Source organism: Pipistrellus hanaki (genome assembly GCF_964339955.1).
Source record: "Pipistrellus hanaki genome assembly, chromosome: 16".
Taxonomy (NCBI): domain Eukaryota; kingdom Metazoa; phylum Chordata; class Mammalia; order Chiroptera; family Vespertilionidae; genus Pipistrellus; species Pipistrellus hanaki.
The window spans coordinates 29,785,815-29,806,505 of NC_140518.1; the positions used below are offsets into that span (position 1 = coordinate 29,785,815).

Below are 20,691 nucleotides of genomic sequence, written 5' to 3' on the forward strand. Positions count from 1 at the left end.
AGAGGCCACTTACTCATTTAGAGAAGAGCCCATGACTGCAGTCCCCTGGGGTCCTATACCAAGAGGTGCTAGAAGAGCCGCCAATCACCCCGAGTGAGGTGGTGAGTCTCAAGGAGTCTTGAGGGACTCTATACAGGGTGGTCACAGCATGGACGCTTGGACCAGTAGATGTGTGTTCAAACTCTGGCTCTCCACTTACTAGTTGGGTGACTGAACTCTCTGAGCCTTGGATTCTGCCTCTGTGAAATGGATGTAATAACGCATCTTGTCTCTCTGGGTTTGTATGAGCATTGAATGAAAAGTGCAGTATGATAGCTGGTACAGTGTCTGGGACACAGGTGCTCAATAAACGTTAGATAAAAATATTAATATTACATTGTTTCATCTAGACCCAAGGCCCAATGAACCACATCAGTCTCCCTACAGTCACAAGGACATCTCTGTCTCCTCATCCCTGTCAGGCTCTCTCACATTCTCCAGGACATTGGGGTCCAATGCCAGACTTTGCTCCTCTGACTCTAGCTTTCTCCCTAGAGGGACACACTCCTGATGGTGTCATTATCACTGAGGAATCTAAGCCCAGGAGCTAGTCCTATGGCTGGGAGGCCCGAGATGGTAGATTTCACTGGTTTACCGCTCCTCCTGCCTGTCACCCTGTGCTGTGCTCTCCCCATGGACAGAGAGCCTCCACTTAGCACAGGATGGGGGTGCCCTGGGGCCTCCCAAGAACACTGTCCTCTCCCCAGTGAGGATGGCCAGGAGGAGCCACACTCTCACTGAGCCCTGCTCACTGCTCTGGGAGAGCGGGAATAAACCAGACCCTTGGCGGGGCTGCAGTATGACATCAGAATGCCATGAAAATGTGAAGAGGTTATATATTTGGGTATCTGACGAGGCTCTTATGGTAGATTTTATGACTTTTGGACAGATGTTCATTAGCCTGTCCAAAAGTCGTAGAATACACCACAAGAGCCTCCTCAGATCCCTGAGTGTATTTGAAGCTCCCTCCATTCCTGAGTTTATTTGCTGCCAGGAATTGTGGTGAAGGTTGCACTTGCATTCACTCATTAGTTCTTCACAACAAGCCTACAGAGAAGGCTCTTATCATCTCTATTTTAGAGAAAAGAAATGAAGCCTAGAGCGATTAGCTCATATGCCCAAGGTCACATAGCTGGATTGGAGACTTGAACCTTCAAACCTCACCATTTTTACATTTCTCTCTATGTCACCCTGCAAGCTGCCCCTCTATGCCTTCTGTGGGGACGGAAGAAGCAGTGCATGTAAAATGCTGGCATAAATTACCAACACATGCTAGCTGCTACTGTTATTGTTATAATAATTCTGATGAATAGTATTCTTGCACATCAGCCTCCTATACCAGGTGGTGAGCTCTCTGAGGGCAGACACCAAGTCTCAATCATTTATTAGCCCAGGGCCTGTCTGTTATACAGACGAGACCAGTTAAAATTGCGCTGGAAAAATAAAGGAATCAGTCAATCATTTTAAAAATGGCCAGATAAGCAAAGGAATGAAGGGAAAAGGCTTTCCAGCCTCTGGTGTTGGGCAGATAGTCCCTAAGAAGCACCCCTTTTTGCTGGCCTGCTCCTGGCTGAGAACTGTTTGTAAGGCCTGAGAACTGTTTGTAAGGCTTGGGTGGCCCACTCCCCCAGCAGGAAGGGCGGGATTAGCTGTCTGCAGTGCAAGCCCAGGCCCAGGCCCAGCCCCAGCCCCAATCAGCTGGTTGGGGGGTTGGGGGGCTGGGGGGAGGGTGTTGGGGCCACCTCAGCAGCGGGTCCGTGTAGAGGGCTCACCGGTCTCGCTGAGGGTCTCCAGGCACATGGTCTGGTGGGGTGCGGGGTCGTCCACCACTCGTTCCAAAATGCCTTGAACCAGGGCTGGCTGGTTGCTTGGAAAAACCCCCAGGTGCTCTCCAGGTTGGTAGCTGAGACCTGGGCTGCCCTCGTAGGAGAGTTCCACCAGGAGCGTGGTGCGGCTGGAAATGGAAAGGAGAAGCCGCTGGTAACCCACAAGGCCTTCCTCCGGAGCTCCCGGCAGGTGGGCCGCTTTCCCCCGGAAACACGCCCTCCTTTCATTTTCCTGCCTGCTGCCATGAGCACGGTCACCAGCACCCCCTGAGGCGGAGCACCCAAGGGGACCTGAGGCTGACCAGATTACCTGAGCTTCTCCATGGGGAGAGGGTGGGCTGCATCCCTCCCTGTGCAGTCCTCCCGAGCCCCCGAGGGCCTGACCACAGACTCTGCCTACAGAAAGCACCCCTCCAGGAGAGATGGGGGCAAATCTGGTTCTTGCTAGAACAAAGCCCAGTTTTGCTAATGAACGGGGAGGACAGCACAGAGAAACAAAACCTACAGAGAATCCACAGCATGGGCCTACCCTGGCGGGAAAGTCCTTCCCTGCTAGACTTTTCCTGAAAGTTCCTAAAAAGGAGTCAAATGGCCCTAGCTGGGCTTGCTCAGTGGATAGAGCATCAGCCTGTGGACTGAAGGGACCCGGGTTCGATTCCAGTCAAGGGCACATGTCCGGGTTGCGGCTCAATCCCTAGTAGGTGGCATGCAGGAGGCAGCAAACCGATGATTCTCTCTTATCATTGATGTTTCTGTCTCTCTCTCCCTTCCTCTCTGAAATCAATAAAATATATATATATATTTTTGAAAAAAAAAAAAAAAAAAGCCAAATGGTTGGATTTCTCTTACCCCCCTTTTTGGTGAGAGAGTTAAGGGACAAAGGGAAGGAAGTAAGGCAGGCCCCCAGTTGGGAAACTGGCCCAGGATGAATGGAGACCAGAGGTAGAGGCACCAGTGGCCATGGTGTTGCAGGTCAAGCTGGTCCTCACTGCTGATGCCAGTGGACACTTCTCTCTGCTCCAAGACTGACTTGCCCTGCACTTCCTTTCATTAAAATGAAACCTGTGGACCGCCGCCAAAGCCCTGTGCTCTCCCCTACCTGGATTTGGGGCTCTGTAGATTCTGCCGCGATTTGAGCTTCATGGTAAACACATTCTTGGCGTGCATTCCGCTGAGGGCTGTGGGGACAGAGAGGCGGTGAGATGGCCAATGGCTCCCAAGCACTGGCGGGCAGCCTCCGTGTGCCCAGGTCAATGCCATCCAGACACTGCCCTCGGGACGGCCCGCCGTGGGCATGGAGGGTTTTCTTTCCTTTTCCCCGCTGTGTCTCTGGATCACAAATAAGGACCTTTGGTCTGACCCAGGGTGGTTGTGCTGCTGCTGAGTGTTGAGAAATGCAACTCAGATGCCCAAATATGGGGATTCCGAGGAATACCTGGACCCGCAGGAGAGCATCGTGGAAGTTGGGGATATTCTAAACAAGCAGAATTCTGCAGGACCCCCGGGCGCATGGGACAACTAAAGGGGAGCACCGAGGCACAGCATCTGGGGGGCACCCCTGAGAGTTCACAGGCTACAGAATGTTCTGGAATTGCCTCTGCAGAATGTTCTTTACAATACGTGGCTGCCATCGGAGCTGGAAGGATGGGGCTCAGACCTCAACTTGCCCGCATGCTAGCAGCTCACAGCGCCTGCCTGAAGTTCGTTTCCTCTGTGCCTGTCTTGCAGGATGAGTGTCAGGGCTCGCTTAGAGCGGGTGGGCAAAGAGCCCAGCACAGTGCCTGGCACCCAGGAGGCCCTCAGCGGGTGTGGCCCCCTTCTCTCCCCACCTCCCTCCCTCCCAGGGCTTCCTCCTCAAACAGCCTCCCTCAGAGACGAAGCAAGGCCTGGATTCTGGCTCCCTAACGGGCTCTTGTAGGCAACAAGAGAGAGCCGCCTGGCAGGCAGCCCTAGCCCAGCTACCCCTGTTCAGAGGGTCCAGCGCTCAAAGCCCCCACCCGGCAGGAAGGAAAAACCTAGCCCCGTGTGGTGCCGGGAGGCAGGTACCTTTGCTGAGGTCCAAAGGCTGAGAGTCCCGCACGAGCCGGTGGTGGTGCGGGGCCCAGGTCACGTTGGAGGTGTAGAGCTTGGGGATCTGGATGCCGTGTTTGCCTCGGACATCGAACGCCTCACAGGCTGCCTGGAAGGAGACAGAGGGAATCTGTGTTCGTGAGCGCCCTCGTCAGGGGCGGCACCGCCACCACCGGGGAAACACTTCTTCGCTTAAGGGAGGAGTTTGCTAACTCAGAGGAGTCAAACCTCAGGCGACCAAGGCCTGCACTGTGTGGTCCCCATCCCCAAGCTCTCTGTCCCCAACAAGGCCAGGTCGTCAAGAGGCGCTGGATAATCCGAGGGGTGTCCTGCTACCTTCTCCTACCCAGGGACACAAGCCTAAAGTGGAGTTCTTCAGCGGAGGGGGGGAGGATGGGGGAAGAGCAGCAGCAACCTGAGCTCACAGGCCTGCAACCCCAGCCACCGCTGGGACCTCTACAGGACCAGGCAGAGGTCATGCCACCCAGAATGCCCGGCACAGATGTCCTGGGCACAAACGCACCACCGCCCCCTGTCCGTGCTGTGGGGCAGCACCAGCTGTGAACTGACCTTGAAGGTTTGCACGGCCCAGCTGCGGAAGGCCTCTTCCTGCCCACTGAGCTCGTCCCCCTCCCCCGTCGGGGTGAGCTGAGACGCTCCCAGGTGGGACAGCTTCTGGTCGACGTCATGAGCAAAGGCGCAGAACTGAGGGTACATGCTGGATCCGAGGCCAAACACGGCATACCTGCCCGAGGAGGACACACACAGAGAGACTGGCGTGAGCCAGCCATGCAAGCAGTTCCCAGCAGGTCCAACGGCCCATAGGCCGGGCTCAGGCACTCCCAGTGCAGCCGGGCACAGGGCCAAACAGCGCTTGCCCCCTTCTGGGCTTCTCTGGAGCCAGAAGCTTGTCACCAACGCCCACGACCAGCCCGAAGTTTGGCCTGCAGACCTGTAAGAGGGGCTTGGGTCCCCTGGCTCGAGGACAGGCTCTCTCCATGCCTGGATACCCCAGAGGGGACCCTCTAACATACACCCAGGGCTCCAACAAGAGAGGATGGAAAAAGCCTTACCTGAACTTGTTGGTGAGTTCCTTCAGCATGAAGAGGGATTTCTTCAGTTTCTAGAAAGAGAGAGACGCACAAAGGTGTCAGGACAGGATTCATAAAGGCAAATGGCTGCTTCTTTTCCTCGGGTGGCCCATTTTAGAACTGGCCACATCTGACCGAAGGTTCAAGAACCACAGATGCAAGTTGGGTTTTGTGTCCCTGGCTGGGGCTCAGAGAAAAGTCCAGGCTTAGCCACTCATGTGGCCTTGACCCTCCGTGGGGGATCCGGACACAGCCCAGCCCCTACCCCACCCAGCCCTCGTAGAGGGGACCTGCCTTACAGCGGGGCAGCTCCTGAGGGTTTCCTAATGGGGGCGCAAGTGAGCCTCGCTTTCTATTTTGAACCTGGTGAGCGCAACAGGGATTCCATATTTTCTAAAATAACCCTGATTTCCCAGAAGCTCAAGGTAATTTCAGGTGGCACATGACCTAGCAGATAAGGGTGTCAGATGTCATGGTCAGATAGCATTCTCTCTGTAATTTTTTAGTTATTCCCATTTCAACTTTTTATTGTTGTTGTTCTCAAACACTAGGAAGAAAGTCTCAGAATGGTATTAATAGAGCCTAAATACCTCTCTAATACTTGCCTACTACTCTAAAAAAAAAAAAAAAAAAAAAAAAAATCATAAGCAAGCCATGGACAGCTAATAGTATCTAGCTAAAATTCAGTAACTCCATTTTGGCTTTCATTGGATTTGAGAGAGTGAGATAGAGTTTCCTCTGAACATGAATTGTTGAATTTGAAAGGTAGATCAGTTTGCTGAAATCTATTAAGTGTGTTGTAGGAATGGTGACACATGGTATGGTGATCATTATAGGCAAATGGCTGATGTTGGGCAACCCAGAGAGATCTGAGCACTCACCCCGCCAACTTGTCCCCCTTAGGATATGCTGAACCCCACATCCTTTCCTTGGGCCCTACCACCTCCCAGACCCCTGGGACCTGGGCCACCTACCTCTCCATTGCCGGGGGAGTCTCCGTTCCCAAAGGTGCTGGTCACCACCAGCAACAGCTGCTCCTCCTCCAGGCTGCTCAGCTTGTACTTGTCCATGCAGAGAACCTGCATGGCACCGAGGGTGGGCATCAGCTCTGGTACCATGCTGGAGCCCTCTGTGCCCTCCCCAGACACCCTGCGCTGTCCTGCCCCAACCCAGGCCCTTAGCCCCCTTCATCACCCAGGCCCCCCGCCTCCTCCCAGCACAGGTATGGCACAGAGAAAGTGAGTGCTTAACAAATCCATCCTTGAATACACGGCCTCCATTCTCCCTGCCTCAAGCCCTACCACTACCATGTCAGCGAGCTGGGGGTCTGCCTCCAAATTATTGCTCGTCCCAAATCAAAACACTTTTGCCACTTCCACGGCTATTTTAGATTCTTAGTACATGGACGCATCTTCCACAAAAATGGGGTGAGCAGGTTACACAGATGACAGCTCCTCTGGCACCTCCAGAACCCAAACACTTTGCACGCTAATGTCAGGTGAAGGGTGTCACCGCCTTGCTTCTACCCGGCCCATCTGCCTTGGGGGGCCTGCAGGGCTGAAGAATGAAGTCCAGCACTGATGAGATGGGTTAGTCACCCTTGGGGCTTTCATTTGTCTGCATTTTATTCACCCTTTGCCTCCTGCACATTTAGCACTGCACCCTGTAGGGAAGGTGTGCAGTGAACGGGAATAAAATTCATCTAGAGCAGCTCATGGAAACTGAGACTTGAACTCATTAGGAAAATGTTTCTTGCCCAACCGGTGTGGCTCAGTGGTTGGGCATCAACCTATGAACCAGGAGGTCACAGTTCAAATACGGGTCAGGGCACATGCCCGGGTTATGGGCTCGATCCTCAGTGGGGATGTACAGGAGGCAGCCAATGGATGATTCTCTCTCATCACTGAGGTTTCTATCTTTCCACCCCTTCCTCTCTGAAATAAAAAATATATGGATGAATGGAAGGAAGGAAGGAAGGGAGGGAGGAAAGAGGAAAGGAAGAAAGGAAGGGTTTCTCAACCTATGTTCCCTGGAACACTCTGAAAAACATATCAACTGTGTAAGTTTGAGAACCCCTGCACACACCTATCTTCCTATCACTGATTTACAACGTAGAGCCGCACATCCAGGCTCTGAGACATCCTGGAGCAGAGCAAGCACTCTGACTTTCCCAGACTTCCCTGAACACAGGCAGGGGAACGGCACATGTCCAGCCGGGTCAGATACCTTGGGGTTGAAGGCACAGTTGAACAAGGCCCCTAGGTCCTGGGCCAGTGTTTCCGATTTTCCTGTCTCTGTCGCAAAGAGGATGGTGGCTCTGACTCGGGACGCCATGGTCTTGCGCATCAGCATAGAGGCAAAGAGCACGGCTCTGTGAGGACAGACAGACAGACACTGTGCCGGGTCATCCTTCCAGAGGAAGATGGGGGCCCAGGAGGGTGGGAGGGGACAGTGTTCAAAGTGGGCAGGTTGAGTTAAAAGAACCCACGTTTCTCACCAGCTATCAACCCTGACTCACCACCTTCTCCTCCCTTCGCCCACTCCACCTGCTGCTTAGCCCCTATGGGAAAGTGGAGGAGGGAGGAGGCTGGGACATACTGACAGGTGACCCTTGGAATTTGTGTGGGGACCTCTGGGAGCCAAATTCCATCAAGATCATCTTTCTTTGTTCCCGGCCTTCAAGGCCTAGAAGGGCAGGCTGACTGGAAGGAAGATGTCAACACTGGCCACTCCCACTTACTTAACCAAGACTTGAAATCGAATCTCTCTCCTCTGGGGCCTCCGCTTCCCGTCCTGCCAGACGTGAGTTTTCCAGGCCTCCACCTTCAGGAAAGAAGGCACATGTGAGAGCCAGTCAGGTCCCAGCTCAGCTTGGTCTTGGGAATGCTGATTGAGCATCGACCCATGAACCAAGATTTCCCCTATTGGATTCCTATTCAGGGCACACGCCTGGATTGCAGGCTCAATCCCTGGTAGAGGGTATGCAGGAGGCAGCCGATCAGTGTCTTTCTCTCATTGATATTCCATCTCTCTCTCTAAAATCAATTAAAAAATAATAATATATTTAAAGAATACCTTTACAAAATAAATAAAAAGTATTAAGAATGTCTTTGTTCTTGGTCCTTCCCCATATGTTCTGCACAAGTGATCATGCACACGCACACATGCATGCACACACACACACATGCATGCATACATGTGCAGACACACACTGTCTCTAACCCTGAGCTCCCAAGACAGAGAAAAGAGGAAAGCGCTCTGTTACCTGGTAGTAGTAGAAAGGGGACAGCACATAGTTTAACATCTCCTGGTGGAACACGGGGGTGATGCTTCCAGAAATCGGGGGCACCAGCCAAATCCAGTCGGCGGGGCAGCCCCCTCGGGACCGGTGCTCATTCTGCATGTACTTCATGAAGGACTCTGCAGCTGAGTGGTGGTCCATGATGGTCACGTTTTGCTTCTAAATCAGAAGGAGCCAAGAGGGGGAGTTGAGACAGGGAGGGGGAATCAGGAGAATGGTCTGTTGTCTGCAGGGCTCCCAGGTAAACATGGGAAGGCCTGGGAATCTGTAAAATGGGACAGCAATTTCTCCTGGTCCCTCCTCAGGCCTGAAAATAAATATAAAAGCGGAAGGCACTCTGAAGGAGCCAGAGAGATCACCATCACCATGGTCAGCCCACAGATCAAATGGTGGCCTCCTAGTGGCCCTCTGAGGCAGTGTCCAGCTTCTCAGGCCATGCCCACAGGTCTCCCCAAATTCCTACAGGTGGCCCTCTCTCTGGATGCTGACAAATCAAACCAGGGTGCATTTTTGTTGGGAGAGAATGCCAGGAGTCACTTCCCCATGGATGTGGCTCTCTTGGCCAAAAGAGAACTAGACTCCTCTGAAGAGGATGGAAGCATTGGGGGAACCATAGTGTCTGGAAGACAACTGACCAAAAATCCTCAAATTAAAAGCCACGAGGTCTGAGCTTCCCACAATGACCCAACAAAAGCCACAACCTCAATGCCAGAGGCAACCCATGCAGCCAGAAGACATCTGCTTCATGTAGTGGTTCCAACGTTGGCCTCTTATTGGCCCTGTGACCACAAGTCATTCGTTCCTGAACCTCACTAAGCCTCAGTTGCCTCGTCTGTAAAGTGGGGTTGCTCACAGTTCCTCATGAGGTTATTGAAAGGATGCCACACGTTATTACAAGTAAAGCACAGGACATATAATGGCTCCTGCTATTATTTCTATCTGCCAGGCAGTGCATAAGGCATTGGCACCATAGACATGAAAGACACGGCCCCATTCATGCACCAGATTGTATTCTAACTAGGGGAGAAAGAAGAAAGTCCACTTTTCACGTGGTCGGATAGCCGCTACGTGGAGGTGGGTGCAGGTGCTGATGGAGGGCAGAGGAGAGGGCTTAGCTCAGAGGCCTGGAGGAGAGATGGGGCTTCCAGGGACAGCTTATAAGAGGAGGTGAGTCCTGAGAGATGGGTACAAATTAGGCCAGAGATGGGCATTCCTGAAAGAGGACACAAACATGAGTCAAGGCCAGAGGAGGAGAGGAGCTAGCTGATGGAGGTCCCAGGAGGCCCCCACACACCTCCCAAAATTTACACATACACCTATGGCAACTCCCGGGTTCCAGATCAGTTTTAAGCTCTGGAATTGATGATGATTGTCGTGATAATGACAGTAACAATAATATTGTAAATAATAACAACAATAAAACAAGTGCTTGCTAAATGTTTGCTATGGTCCAGGCAGTTCTGCTAAATTGTGTCTGTTTCACTTAATTCTTACAGTAACCTAGGGAGGGAGGGACAACTATTATCTCTGTTTTAAAAATTAGGAAACGAGGCCAAGTCTTTTGAAGTTTACAGTAAGGAGGGTCAGTGACAAGGAAGTCTTGGAGACTCAAAAACAGTGACAGGACGTGACCAGCAATGGCCAAGAGCCTGTGAAGGATCAGCAGATTTTCTGAAACAGATTCGCATCCTGCCAGTGTCGAGGCTGATGCTGGGAGCCCCAGGAGTCAGGATGTGTGGTCCATGGGTGGCCAGTGGGGCCTTCCCAAGCTGGGCCAGCCCCAGGGGGCTCTTCCTGTCCTGTCTCAAGGCCACCCCCTCCCTGAATCAAGCACAAGCTTGACCTACCTATGGGCTGACCTGCCCTGGGGAACAGTGTGTGATCGTAAATATTTACTGGGTGATTGTTTAATGTCAGCTCCCCACCGCACTCCACAAGGACACATTTTTGTCTGCTCTGTTCACCACCCACATCTGTGGCCCAGCCTAGGGGCTGGCACATGGAAAACGCTCAATAAAACTTTGCTGAATGAATGAATGACTCTCTGCCCAGTGGTTTGGCCACCAGGACACCTGCCCATTTTGTGGAGATAGTCCCGGGTTCTAAAGTAATATCTTCGCACATCCCATGCCTCCCTCCCAAAAGAAAGAGGTGTGTTTATATGCGTAAGAGCAGCAGATGGTCCAGTGGGATCAGTCTCACCCAGGAACCAACCTACTGTGTGTAGGTCCAAGGGGTGGACACTGTCTCTCTCATTCATTCACTCAATACACTTTTTTTATTTTTTTTTAAACCACGTACCAGACACTCTTCTGGACTCTAGAGGTAGCGCAGTAAACAAGAGAGACAAGACACCTACTGCCCTATGGAGCTTACATTCTGGGTGGGTGGGGGTGGGGACAAAACAACAAAGAAAGGAAGAAGTAGATGTAGTGTCTACTGTCAGGAGCTAACAAGCATTATGAAGAAAAATAAAGAGCGTTAAGGGAAGAAGAGAGAGAGACAGGGTGAAGATGGGGTGAGGGTGCCGTTTTATACGGCATGGTCAGGAAGGGCTCCTCTGAGGAGGTGACCTTGGCACCTCCATGAAGGGAAGGGGCCGGTTGTGGGATGATTTTTGGGAAGAGTGTTCTAGGCAGAGGGAATAGCAAGCGCAAAGGCCCTGAGGGGGGAACTATATTGGTGAGTCTGAAAAACAGCAAGAATTCGAGTGTGGGAAGGTTGGTGGGAGATAAAGGCCTGACGGGAGTGGCTGGGAGATGTGGAAGTGTCAGAAGATCCCTCCTTGGTTTTGTTGAAAAGGGGCACAGAAAACAAAGTGGTGGGTGGGGGAGGCATTCGGTTAGCTGGCCATTGATTTCTTTGAGATGAGAACCATTACAGCCTATTGATATTGACCAGAATATCAATACCAATATTGATGTTGGTGGAGAGGGAGACACTGGTGAGACAGGAGAGAGAAGGGGGCGATTTTCAGGACTAAAGTCCTTGAGAAATCGAGGGAGGACATAGTTCAGTGCTTAAACGCAGGGTTGACCAGTCTTGGGAGGAAAGTAGCTGCCTGTTGCTGGAAGCATGCGAGCTGTACTAGGAGACTCGAGTTAGGGAGAGGGCTTATCTGCCTGTATCCCCAGCACCTAGCACCGTGTGTGGCGCAAGCTGGGTGTCCTGTACTTGTTTGGAGCATAAATAAATGAACCGCGCTGTAAGGGGAAGTCAAGCATGGCACGCGAGGCTGGGCCAGCTGACCTTCTAACCAGAAAGGCCCACAGAACACCAGTCAGACCTGGAAACTGTGGAGCACAGCGACGTTGATCTCAACGACAGCCTGGTCCTTCCAGAGCGAGGCCAGCTTATGCGTCTCCAGGCCCATCCTTCTGCCCACTTCCTGCGGAGGCAGAGAGGCAGCGGTGCATCAGTCCTTGGGACCAAACCACAGGCCCACCCCTCCCGCCGGCCCAGCTGGACGGTCCTCCTTACCTCCAGGATGTTGTAGCGCTGGACGTCGCAGAAGTCCCGGACCCCGATCTCTGTGCCCATGTACCAGCCGTTGAAGGGGCACCCTGGGAACTCCAGGCCGCCCACCTCGAGCAGCATGTTGGACACGGCGGGCAGGGCGTACCACTTCAGCCCCAGCTCCTGGAACCACTCGTACCTGGCAGGGACACACAGCCAATGGGTATTGGGGCCTTCGCTTCTTCCCACCCTCACCCCCCCACCTCACAAAAAAATGCTTCAGAGTCAACCAAGAAAGCTCTTTTCCAAGGGATGATCTCTAAGTTCATCCCCCCCCTCCCCCCTGGAGGGGTGAATGGATGCACGAGGTGTCTTCCATTGATTATGCATTCATTCACTCATTCATTAATTTGCCCAGTCGTATAATAAGCATCAAGTATGTGACAGGCCCTATGCCAAGTGCTGAGAACCCAACAATACATAGTGGTTCAGGACTCCAGTGTCAGAAAGCCTGGTTTCAGATTCTGCCTTACTGCTGACTAGCTGTGTGAACTTGGTGTGTTATTTAGCCTCTCTGAGCCTCACTATCCTCACCAATAATAGCATCAAACTCATGAGATCACTGTGAAGATAGTAGTATCATTCACTTGCGTATTCTTTTATCCCAGAAATATTTATAATTGAGCACCTACTATGTGCTAGGCACCCTGCTAGGTGTTGAGGATATATTTCTGAACAAGAAAGGCAAGACCCTACCCTGGCCAGTGTGCTCAGTGGTTAGAGTCACCCCACGCACCAAAGGGTCGTGGACTTGGTTCCCGATCAAGGGCACAAACCCGGTCAGGGCACATGCAGGAGACAACCGATCTATGTGTCTCTTTCACATCTATATTTCTCTCTCTCTTTCTCTCTCTCTTCCTCCCCCCCCCCCCAAAAAAAGGAAAAATATCCTCGGGTAAGGATTAACAACAACAACAAGGCAAGATCCCTATTCTCAAGGAGTTTACAGTCTGTAGACTCCAGTCTAGACTATAAACAGGTAAACAAACAAATAAGCGGGAAAATAAAAACCAGGTGATGTGTTCAACAGAGGGTGAGGGCGCTACTCTAGATCGGGAGGGGCTTCTGGGAGGGGGTAACATGCAGGAATACTGCACTGACAAGAAGAAATGAACTCCAAGACAAGGGCAGGGGGAACAGCAAGTGCAAAGGCCCTGAGGCTGGCTGAGTTCAGGATATTCTAGGCGCACACACAGAAAGAGAGCCCAGCCCAATGATCACGATGACGCAGTGAGTCTCAACAGAGGCAGGTGTTTTTGTGTTTGTGAGAGCTGTCTGGAGCAAGGGCTGAACCAGACGAGCTTTTGAAGTCACTGTAACCTATGCTTTCATCACAGCCAGGCGAGGCACAGCTAAGAGAACTGGCAGGAAGGCCAAAGAGGGGGGCCTGGGCTGCTCAGAGTGAGAATCTCAGAGCCCTCCAAGGGTTCCTCTCCCAAGGTCACTGCTTCCCAAGCTCCTGGGGCCCCACCTGTCCCACTGCGCTTCCCCCTCCTCATCAACAGGCCCTCCTAAGTCAGAAGCCCCAGGCACAAGTGCAGAGTTGCTGCATAAGGGTGACAAGCAGTGGCGGGGGGGGGGGGGGGGCAGCGGTGTTGAAAGCAAGACCTTTCAGGCATGTGCTGCTGACTGGGCTTTGAAGGAGATGAGAAGAGGGGCCTGAGGATTGAGGTCTCTCTCAGGAAAGGCAGGGGACATGTCTGCCCACTCACACCCGGCACCCTGAGCCTGCTTACTTGGGATGCTCCATGGGCACCTCGAGCACCAGGTCAGGCGGGATTTCGAAGAGCTCAGGGTCGCGGCCCCCGGCCTGCAGGACCAGAGGCACCACGTCGAAGCGGCCATACTTGGGTTTCCAGCCGAGGTCGATGCACAGCTGGGGACGAGACAGGCCCGTGAGTCTGCAGACCCAGGCGCCTTGCCCCACTCTGGGCTCCACCATCCCCCCTCCAAGGCTGGGTCTGGCACCTGGGTGAACTCCACGCAGGCAGGGTCCCCTCTGATGGTGCCATCAGGCATCTGGTAGCCGGCGTAGCGGATGAGCTGGGCGTTCCAGACCCGGAAGTCGTGCTTCCCATCGCTCCGCTGGGGGAACACCGTGATGGCCGACCTTCCCCAAGACAAGGACAGTGCTGTTTACCACCTAGCTCTGGTGGGGGCTCCCAGCCATCCTCCTCTGGTCCCCTGCCCCTTCCTGTCTTTCTCCCCCACTCCCCCCCACCCCCCCACCCCCGCTCCCCAGCCCTCTGCACCTGAGCCTGCTGAACCCAACTCCTGCAGCTCCCCAACATGCCCAGCTCCCCCGGCCTCTGTGTAACCTGCCCCACTTCTTGAAATACCGTCTCCTTCCTTCTTCCATCTTAAAGGACCCCTCCGTCCCCTCCAAATGGTTCCAAGTCTGAAGGATATGGGCTATCGAGGGGGGCTAAGCTCGCGGAGGCTCTGCTCATGACTATGGCTCCCTAAAGAAGCCCGAGCCTCTGCTCTTTCTCCCTGGTTTTTCCTGGAGCCAGAGACGCCAGCCCTAACCCGATTTGTATCATCTGGCTGCATCTGGAGGCGGGAGGACCCCAGCCATCGCCTCAGGAAAGGGGCTCCCACCTGATGTTGCCATTGTTGGTGGCGTAGCGCAGGTGCCTGCAGAGGTGCTCGAACATTTCCCGGGCAGTGGAGCAGCTCCGGGCGTCGAAGACCTGCACACAGCCCCCCAGGCCACGCCCACCAACATCAGTGAGAACTCTGGTCTCAGGGATGGTCAGAAGCTAAATCATGAGGATCTGAGGGTGTGCCCCAGACCCCCGGGGCCAAACACCGGGCAGAGAAGTGCTTTCTCATCTCTGCATCGACACCTCCCACCTTGGGGCTGCCCCGTCCAGCCTTTCTCCTGCTCTCCTAGAGGAGCCCAAGCACCGCCACTTGGAAGATCCTATCAAAACCCAAGTCCCACCGAAACCAGTTTGGCTCAGTGGATAGAGCGCTGGCCTGCGGATGGAAAGGTCCCAGGTTTCAAGGGCATGTACCTTGGTTGCGGGCACATTCCCAGTAGGGGGTGTGCAAGAGGCAGCTGATCGATGATTCTCTCTCATCGATATTTCTAACTCTCTGTCCCTCTCTCTTCCTCTCTGTAAAAAAATCAATAAAATATATTAAAAAAAAAAAAAACAAGTCCCAAGAAAACTCAATGACAAGCATTATGAGTCAGGATTCCCACAGCCCAGCCTAGTTTCTTTACAAGATGAGCACACGGGACACCAGGCCTCCAGCACATTTGTTACAGGCGGAGTTGCTTTCACTGGCATTGCTCACGGGTTTTTCTGTCCCGGGGCTTGTGGTATTCTCCAGCAATACAAGGCCCCCTCGGTGTAAAGATGCCCTAGGAGGCTAAGATAAAGAAACTGTTTTCTAGGGGCCAAAGATCGAACAGTCCGGGCAGACGACCTCTCTTGCAGCACCAGGGCTTCCACCATAATAATAACAAGGTCACTTGGTTTGATGTTGGCCACTAGTCTCCCAACTTTAGCCTCAGACAGAGAAGATCAGCTGGAAACCTTGGGGCTGAAATCGGACTCTAGACTTCCCACAGGGGCCCCTCTCAGGGTCAGGGGTGTGCAGAGAGAAGCTGAGGCCCTGGGCTCAGCCCGAGAGCCCTGGGCACAGCTCTGCTTGGCTGTTCGGGGGGCCTCTGCCCAGTGCTCATCTGTCCACTGCTTCCTCTCCCGCTAGGCTCTCGGGAAGTGCACCTGTAGGTTGGACCACTGGATCCTCCCGATGCAGCGCGGGGCGTTGCGCCAGGCCTGCTTGGTGGCGTAGATGAGCTCATCTCCCGTCAGCTGGTAGGTTCCTGTTGTTTCTATCTCCTTTGTTACAGCTTCCACCCTGGCCAGATGTTCCTCTATTTTTGCCCTGGGGGACAGGAAGACATCAGGAAGATCAACAAGGAGATAGCCTTACACGGGCAGTAATTCAGTCCACAGAAGCAGGAACTGAATCAGGACACCAGGAGGTCAAGATGTCTCCTGGACACCATCCCCTCCAGGTCAGCTTCGTGGGTGAGTGACCTGGGCCCTGAGCTTAGAAGGGCCCGTACCTGGTTTCATGCTCTGCTGTCCCTGTGTTCAAATTCGGAATCACTTTTGAACAGGGAGCCCGTTTTCAATTTTACACTGGGCCCTGCAAGCTACGTTGCTGGTCCCAGTCCCATCAGCACCCTTGTGGTTTCTAGGTACGTGATTTTCTCTAATCGTGTACGTCTCCGCTAGCGAGCACGAGCAAGGGGTGCGTGCAAGCCCCCTCAGACACACGCGAGACCCAGAGGAACATCCATCACGCCACAGACCAGTCCTGCTGCTCGGCTGGGGAGCAGCAGACCCCCTTCCCATGGTGAAGAGATCGCTCCCCAGCATCTCCTGTGCACAGAGTACCTGCGAGGAGCCAGGCCCTGGTGAAGTCCCTCACAGTCGGGGGTCTCCTTGGGCCTGGGAGGGAGGCATTTCTGTGTCAGTGTTATAGTCAAATGTATCCAGGTTCTAGGAGGCTAAGTACCCCCATGGAACGGAAGTGTGATAAAGAGCAAAGTCAGGACTCAGACTCAGGTTTCCCTGATGCCACACCCAGGCTCTTCACCTTCCACCTCCTACCCTAGGGGGAGTGCAAGCCCAGAGATGCTGAGGGCCTTCCCACGCTCCCGGCTCAGACTCTGACAGGGACTGGCTCTCAGGACGCTGCCTGCAGGGCCCCAGGGCCTGCTCAGGGAGGAGCCGTCCACAGCAGGGTCCAACAGCCCAGGCTCTCCACAGCCCGGGGTTTCTCAACCTCTGCCCCTCTCAGCCAGCAATCCCAGGTGAGGGTTCTACACTGGCCCTGCCCTTCCGCTCACCTCCCCCCCCCCTCCCCTCCCCTCCCCTCCCCTCCTCACTCCTCTCAGGCTTCAAAAATACCCCACAGGGAGGCATGCAGGCAGAAAGGCTTTGAAACACACACACACACACACACACACACACACGGCACACCACAACCTTGGGATTTCCAATCAGCACCAAACGATATTTGAAATGGCAACAAACAGAACTATTTAAGGAATGAACTCCTGATTAAGGAGAGCGGACAACTCAGAACAAAATGGCCTTTCTGTGGCCGAAGAGTGTCCCGATGACTCTTGCTTGATTAAAGAAAAAGCTCAAAGACAAAACACTTGACACCATTTATCTTCAAGGATCCGCCTCTGCTGGGTGAAGGGGGAGGAAGCCCTTTGCCCCTAAACAAAGCTCCTAGCAACCCCGCCTGCGCTGCACCCAAGCATGGAAGCAGCAGCCGTGACCAGGACACAGATGCCTGGCGCATACTTGTTACCCTGTGACCACGTAAGAAAGAATCCCTTTTTACATGTTTACCCCACTTCTTTACAGTTTTACATTTTGCCACTGCTTTCATACAGTCACATTTCGGAGGCACTGAAAATGCAATGATGCCTATTTGTTCTGAAAAATTAAAAAAAAAGAAGAAAAAAAAAAGAAAGTAGCTCTTGGCATCAGTTAACTGGATTTGAACAGAATATTGAGCAAGTTATGATTTCTATCTATACATTCCTTCCTTCATGAAAGGCTGCCTGTGGCTGCTCGTGAAAATGTGGAGATGGACTGCCATTTGTCCTCCACAGCTCCCAGGACCTCATGGGGGTCCCAGGTATGGACTTGTGCCTGTGAGAAACGGCTCTTCCCTCCGTGAGAAGCAGAGCAGCCCGGGGGCCTCCCCCAGCTAACATCAGCCCAGCTGCCTTCTCCAAGTTGGGTGGTTTGCATTCTATCTACTGGGTGGCCCGGGTGTGTCACTATGCTTCCTTGTTCATACCCGTAGAAGGACTTGGTTTGGTAGTCTCCAAGGTCCTACCTATTGCAAACATTTAATAATGAAAATGTGTATATCCAGTCACAATCAAGGTGACTTTGAGCCAGGGCAGGGTTTGAAATCCTCACAACAATCTTATGAGCAAGATTCTATCGCCACCCCTGACTGTTACAGATGAGGAAGTTGAGGCACAGAGAGGGTAAACAGATTTCCCAAGGATGCAGGACTAGCTACTGGGGGAGTCAGGGTTCGAGCTCAAACAGTTACACTCCTGACCCACACTTTTAACCACGATTGCTCTGCCTCTTTGTCTTACGATGATGAAAGCCCACTTTGGGTCCTTTTCCCTTGGGAGACTGTGCGTTAGCCCTGGATCCACTGAGGATCTGGGCAGGAAAGGGGTCTGGAGTCAGAGGGAAACAAATGGCTGGAGACAGGAGAGCTCCCAGGAAGGGGGAGGCAGCGAGCTCTGCAGGAAGTGAGCCTTACTCTTTGAAGGAGCTGTAATACTGGTTGACAAATTCGATGGCTTGAGGTAGAAGTTCGTCTGGGGAGGTAGGCTTGTCCCTGGGTCCTCTGGTCAAATTTTTGGAGTTCATGATGGATCCCAAGCAACACTTGGATTTGCAAGCCAAATCCTGCCAAGGGAGAGGTGGATGGTGAGGTGGGCAGTTTTGATGGCCATTCTCTCCAGGGCTAGCTCTCTGGGCCATGTCCTTCCACTCTGGCTGCTCCAGGACCACACCATCCCTCTCCACCCCTTTGGCACCTCCTCCTTGGTGTCCACCAGGCTTTCTTCCCACCTAGATTTCTTTTCCTCTACTGGCTGGACCCCACTGGGTGTGACCTGAGGTTGCTCCCCCTCACCCAGGTTCAGCTTCTTGGTTCTATTCCAAGCAGGCCCCAGACCCAGGGCAAAGTCAACAGCTCTATCCCTGGGGACATCTCAACTACCTTCTCAGTTAAAGAGGCTGATGTGGCTCCTGAGAACACACTACTAGTGTTCAGCCAAAATGAACTGAAATGAGACGGTGCAAATCCCCAAGTCAGAAGGTGGCATAGAAAAAGTACTGGAAGGAAGTACACTCAAATGTTAACTGTGATAATTTCTGGAAAGTGTGGGAAATCATTCTGCTTTCACAGTCTTGAAATTTTCAATTCTTTCCCACTTAGATGCATTAGATAGAATGCCTTCTCAATTGAGAATGGCAAATATAGAAAATCAAGGGACCTTAAAGGACACTTAGTACAACTACTCATTAGGTGCTTGACCCCCTCTCTAATATCCCTAAACTATAGGCCCAGTGTACAGATTTATGCACCAGTGAGGCCTAGCCTACGCCTTCTCACAATCTGGGACCTCTCAGGGAATGTCAAAGAGCTGGTTTCAGCCCAATCCCCGCAGGCCAGGCCAAGGGACCCCACCAGTGCACAAATCCGTGCACCGGGCCTCTAATATGCATATAAGATCTTTGGCTAATCTCTTCTTGCCCTCCCTCTGAGATTCATCAGTCTATTCCATGTTTCCATACCTGTGCATTGAACGTCTGCTCCCTGGTGGTCAGTGCACATCATAGCTACCGGTCGAACGGTCCCTTAGGCTTTTATACATATAGATAGCTCCTTCTAGTGACAGGAAACTCACTACCTCTTGATGTAGTTCAGTTAATTTTGGGCAGATCTGTTACAAAGTTCTCCCTGATACTATGCTAAAATCTATGTTTCTCTAGAAAAGAATTAATTTGCTCCTGTAACCGTTAATATCACCTCTGGATTATCCATTATCCATGAGGGTTTACAGGGAGTTGGCCTCATTTACTCCCTACTGTTATTTATGAGGAACACAGGTCTCTGCTCCCGGCACCCTTTACCCAAGTGGAAGACTGCTTGCTTTGCCCAGGGGGACATCTGTCTGATCCTCTAAGGGCCCTGATGGCTTCACTGACTTGGGACAAAGGTGGTTCCCCCTGAAGCCCCAGACTTCTCACCCCTTTGGCCTTGTGGTGAAGTGTGTCTTGGAGAATCATCCCACTGCCCCAGTTTTTGACCCTCACATGTCGTGGGCAGGCCGATGGGGGTGCATCCAGCTTAACCAGGGATTCTGGAGACTTCTAAAAGGGAGAAGAAAATGGGGATTTCCAAATGCCTCTAACTCCAGGATCCCACGGGTCTCTCCCTGGCCCCTGGGCCCTGCATTGGCTTTGGGTGGGGTGGGGAGGTAGGGTGGGTACACAGGCCAGGGTGTCAATCCATGTCCCTCCTCCCTTCCTGGCAGCCCGGCCACCTGGACCAGCGCCTGCTCAGAGTTCCAGGTGCCTGGGCCACAGGCCAGGCTTCTCTCCTCACCCAAGACCCTGCCAAATGCTCCCTCAGAAGAATTGCATCAGTGGGGACTAAGGTTAGATGCGAAGGAGACTACTGTCACAGTCAATACCACGGAGGACAGACACCAGGATGAGGAATAACCTACCACTGCCTTCCACAGAGGCAATTAAGAAAATGAAAACCATCTTCTCTCCCAGCTGCCTCCTCCCTCCCCTTCCCCATTCTCTGCCCATCTCCCTGGAACGCTGAGGTCCAAAGCACTTAGGGAAGAGAGAACCAGTGGGACAGAGGCTGGGGCTGGGACCAAAAGCCTTAGTTGTCGAGTCTGGGCAATTTTGGAGTGCCTCTTCTGTCTCCATGAACGGTCTCCTCTCACCCATGCCAAGCCCTCCAGGTGCCAGTGCGCCTTGGGAGCCACCACTCCAGATCCCCACGGATCATCATGCTCCCCAAAGCCTTTCCTCATCCCCGCCTGTGCCCCCTGGGTCGCCACTCACTGGTCAGGCCCCAGCTTCCTCCAGCCTGCTCAGCCTGCACCTGCCTGGGCGAGGGAGGAAGGGGCTTCCCACACCCTGTGACTCACTGACCTTTGCCGTGAAGGGCTGGGGGGCCTCGTTCCGGTGCTTGCTGAGGCTGTGACACTTGGGGTCATCCTGTGTCACTGGACTGTGAAAGGAAA

General features: G+C 53.1%; 1 protein-coding gene across 4 annotated transcripts in view; it reads right to left on the bottom strand.

Moving 5' to 3' along the window:
- NOS2 (nitric oxide synthase 2) overlaps window positions 1-20,691 on the bottom strand; it is a 33,762-nt gene that overhangs the window by 6,687 nt on the left and 6,384 nt on the right. For 2 of the 4 annotated variants that reach the window (XM_084861837.1, XM_084861836.1), the window contains 18 exons: window positions 20,600-20,678; window positions 19,676-19,798; window positions 18,177-18,325; window positions 15,584-15,746; window positions 14,445-14,536; window positions 13,812-13,953; window positions 13,580-13,719; window positions 11,808-11,982; window positions 11,614-11,715; window positions 8,292-8,486; window positions 7,767-7,849; window positions 7,253-7,397; window positions 6,001-6,105; window positions 5,009-5,058; window positions 4,506-4,680; window positions 3,912-4,044; window positions 2,965-3,043; window positions 1,812-1,993 (listed from right to left, as the gene is read on the bottom strand). In XM_084861837.1, the coding sequence (XP_084717963.1) occupies window positions 1,812-1,993; window positions 2,965-3,043; window positions 3,912-4,044; window positions 4,506-4,680; window positions 5,009-5,058; window positions 6,001-6,105; window positions 7,253-7,397; window positions 7,767-7,849; window positions 8,292-8,486; window positions 11,614-11,715; window positions 11,808-11,982; window positions 13,580-13,719; window positions 13,812-13,953; window positions 14,445-14,536; window positions 15,584-15,746; window positions 18,177-18,325; window positions 19,676-19,798; window positions 20,600-20,678 (2,312 nt within the window). The remainder of the gene's footprint in view (window positions 1-1,811; window positions 1,994-2,964; window positions 3,044-3,911; window positions 4,045-4,505; window positions 4,681-5,008; window positions 5,059-6,000; window positions 6,106-7,252; window positions 7,398-7,766; window positions 7,850-8,291; window positions 8,487-11,613; window positions 11,716-11,807; window positions 11,983-13,579; window positions 13,720-13,811; window positions 13,954-14,444; window positions 14,537-15,583; window positions 15,747-18,176; window positions 18,326-19,675; window positions 19,799-20,599; window positions 20,679-20,691) is intronic. The other 2 variants (XM_084861839.1, XM_084861838.1) reach the window with 1 other exon arrangement.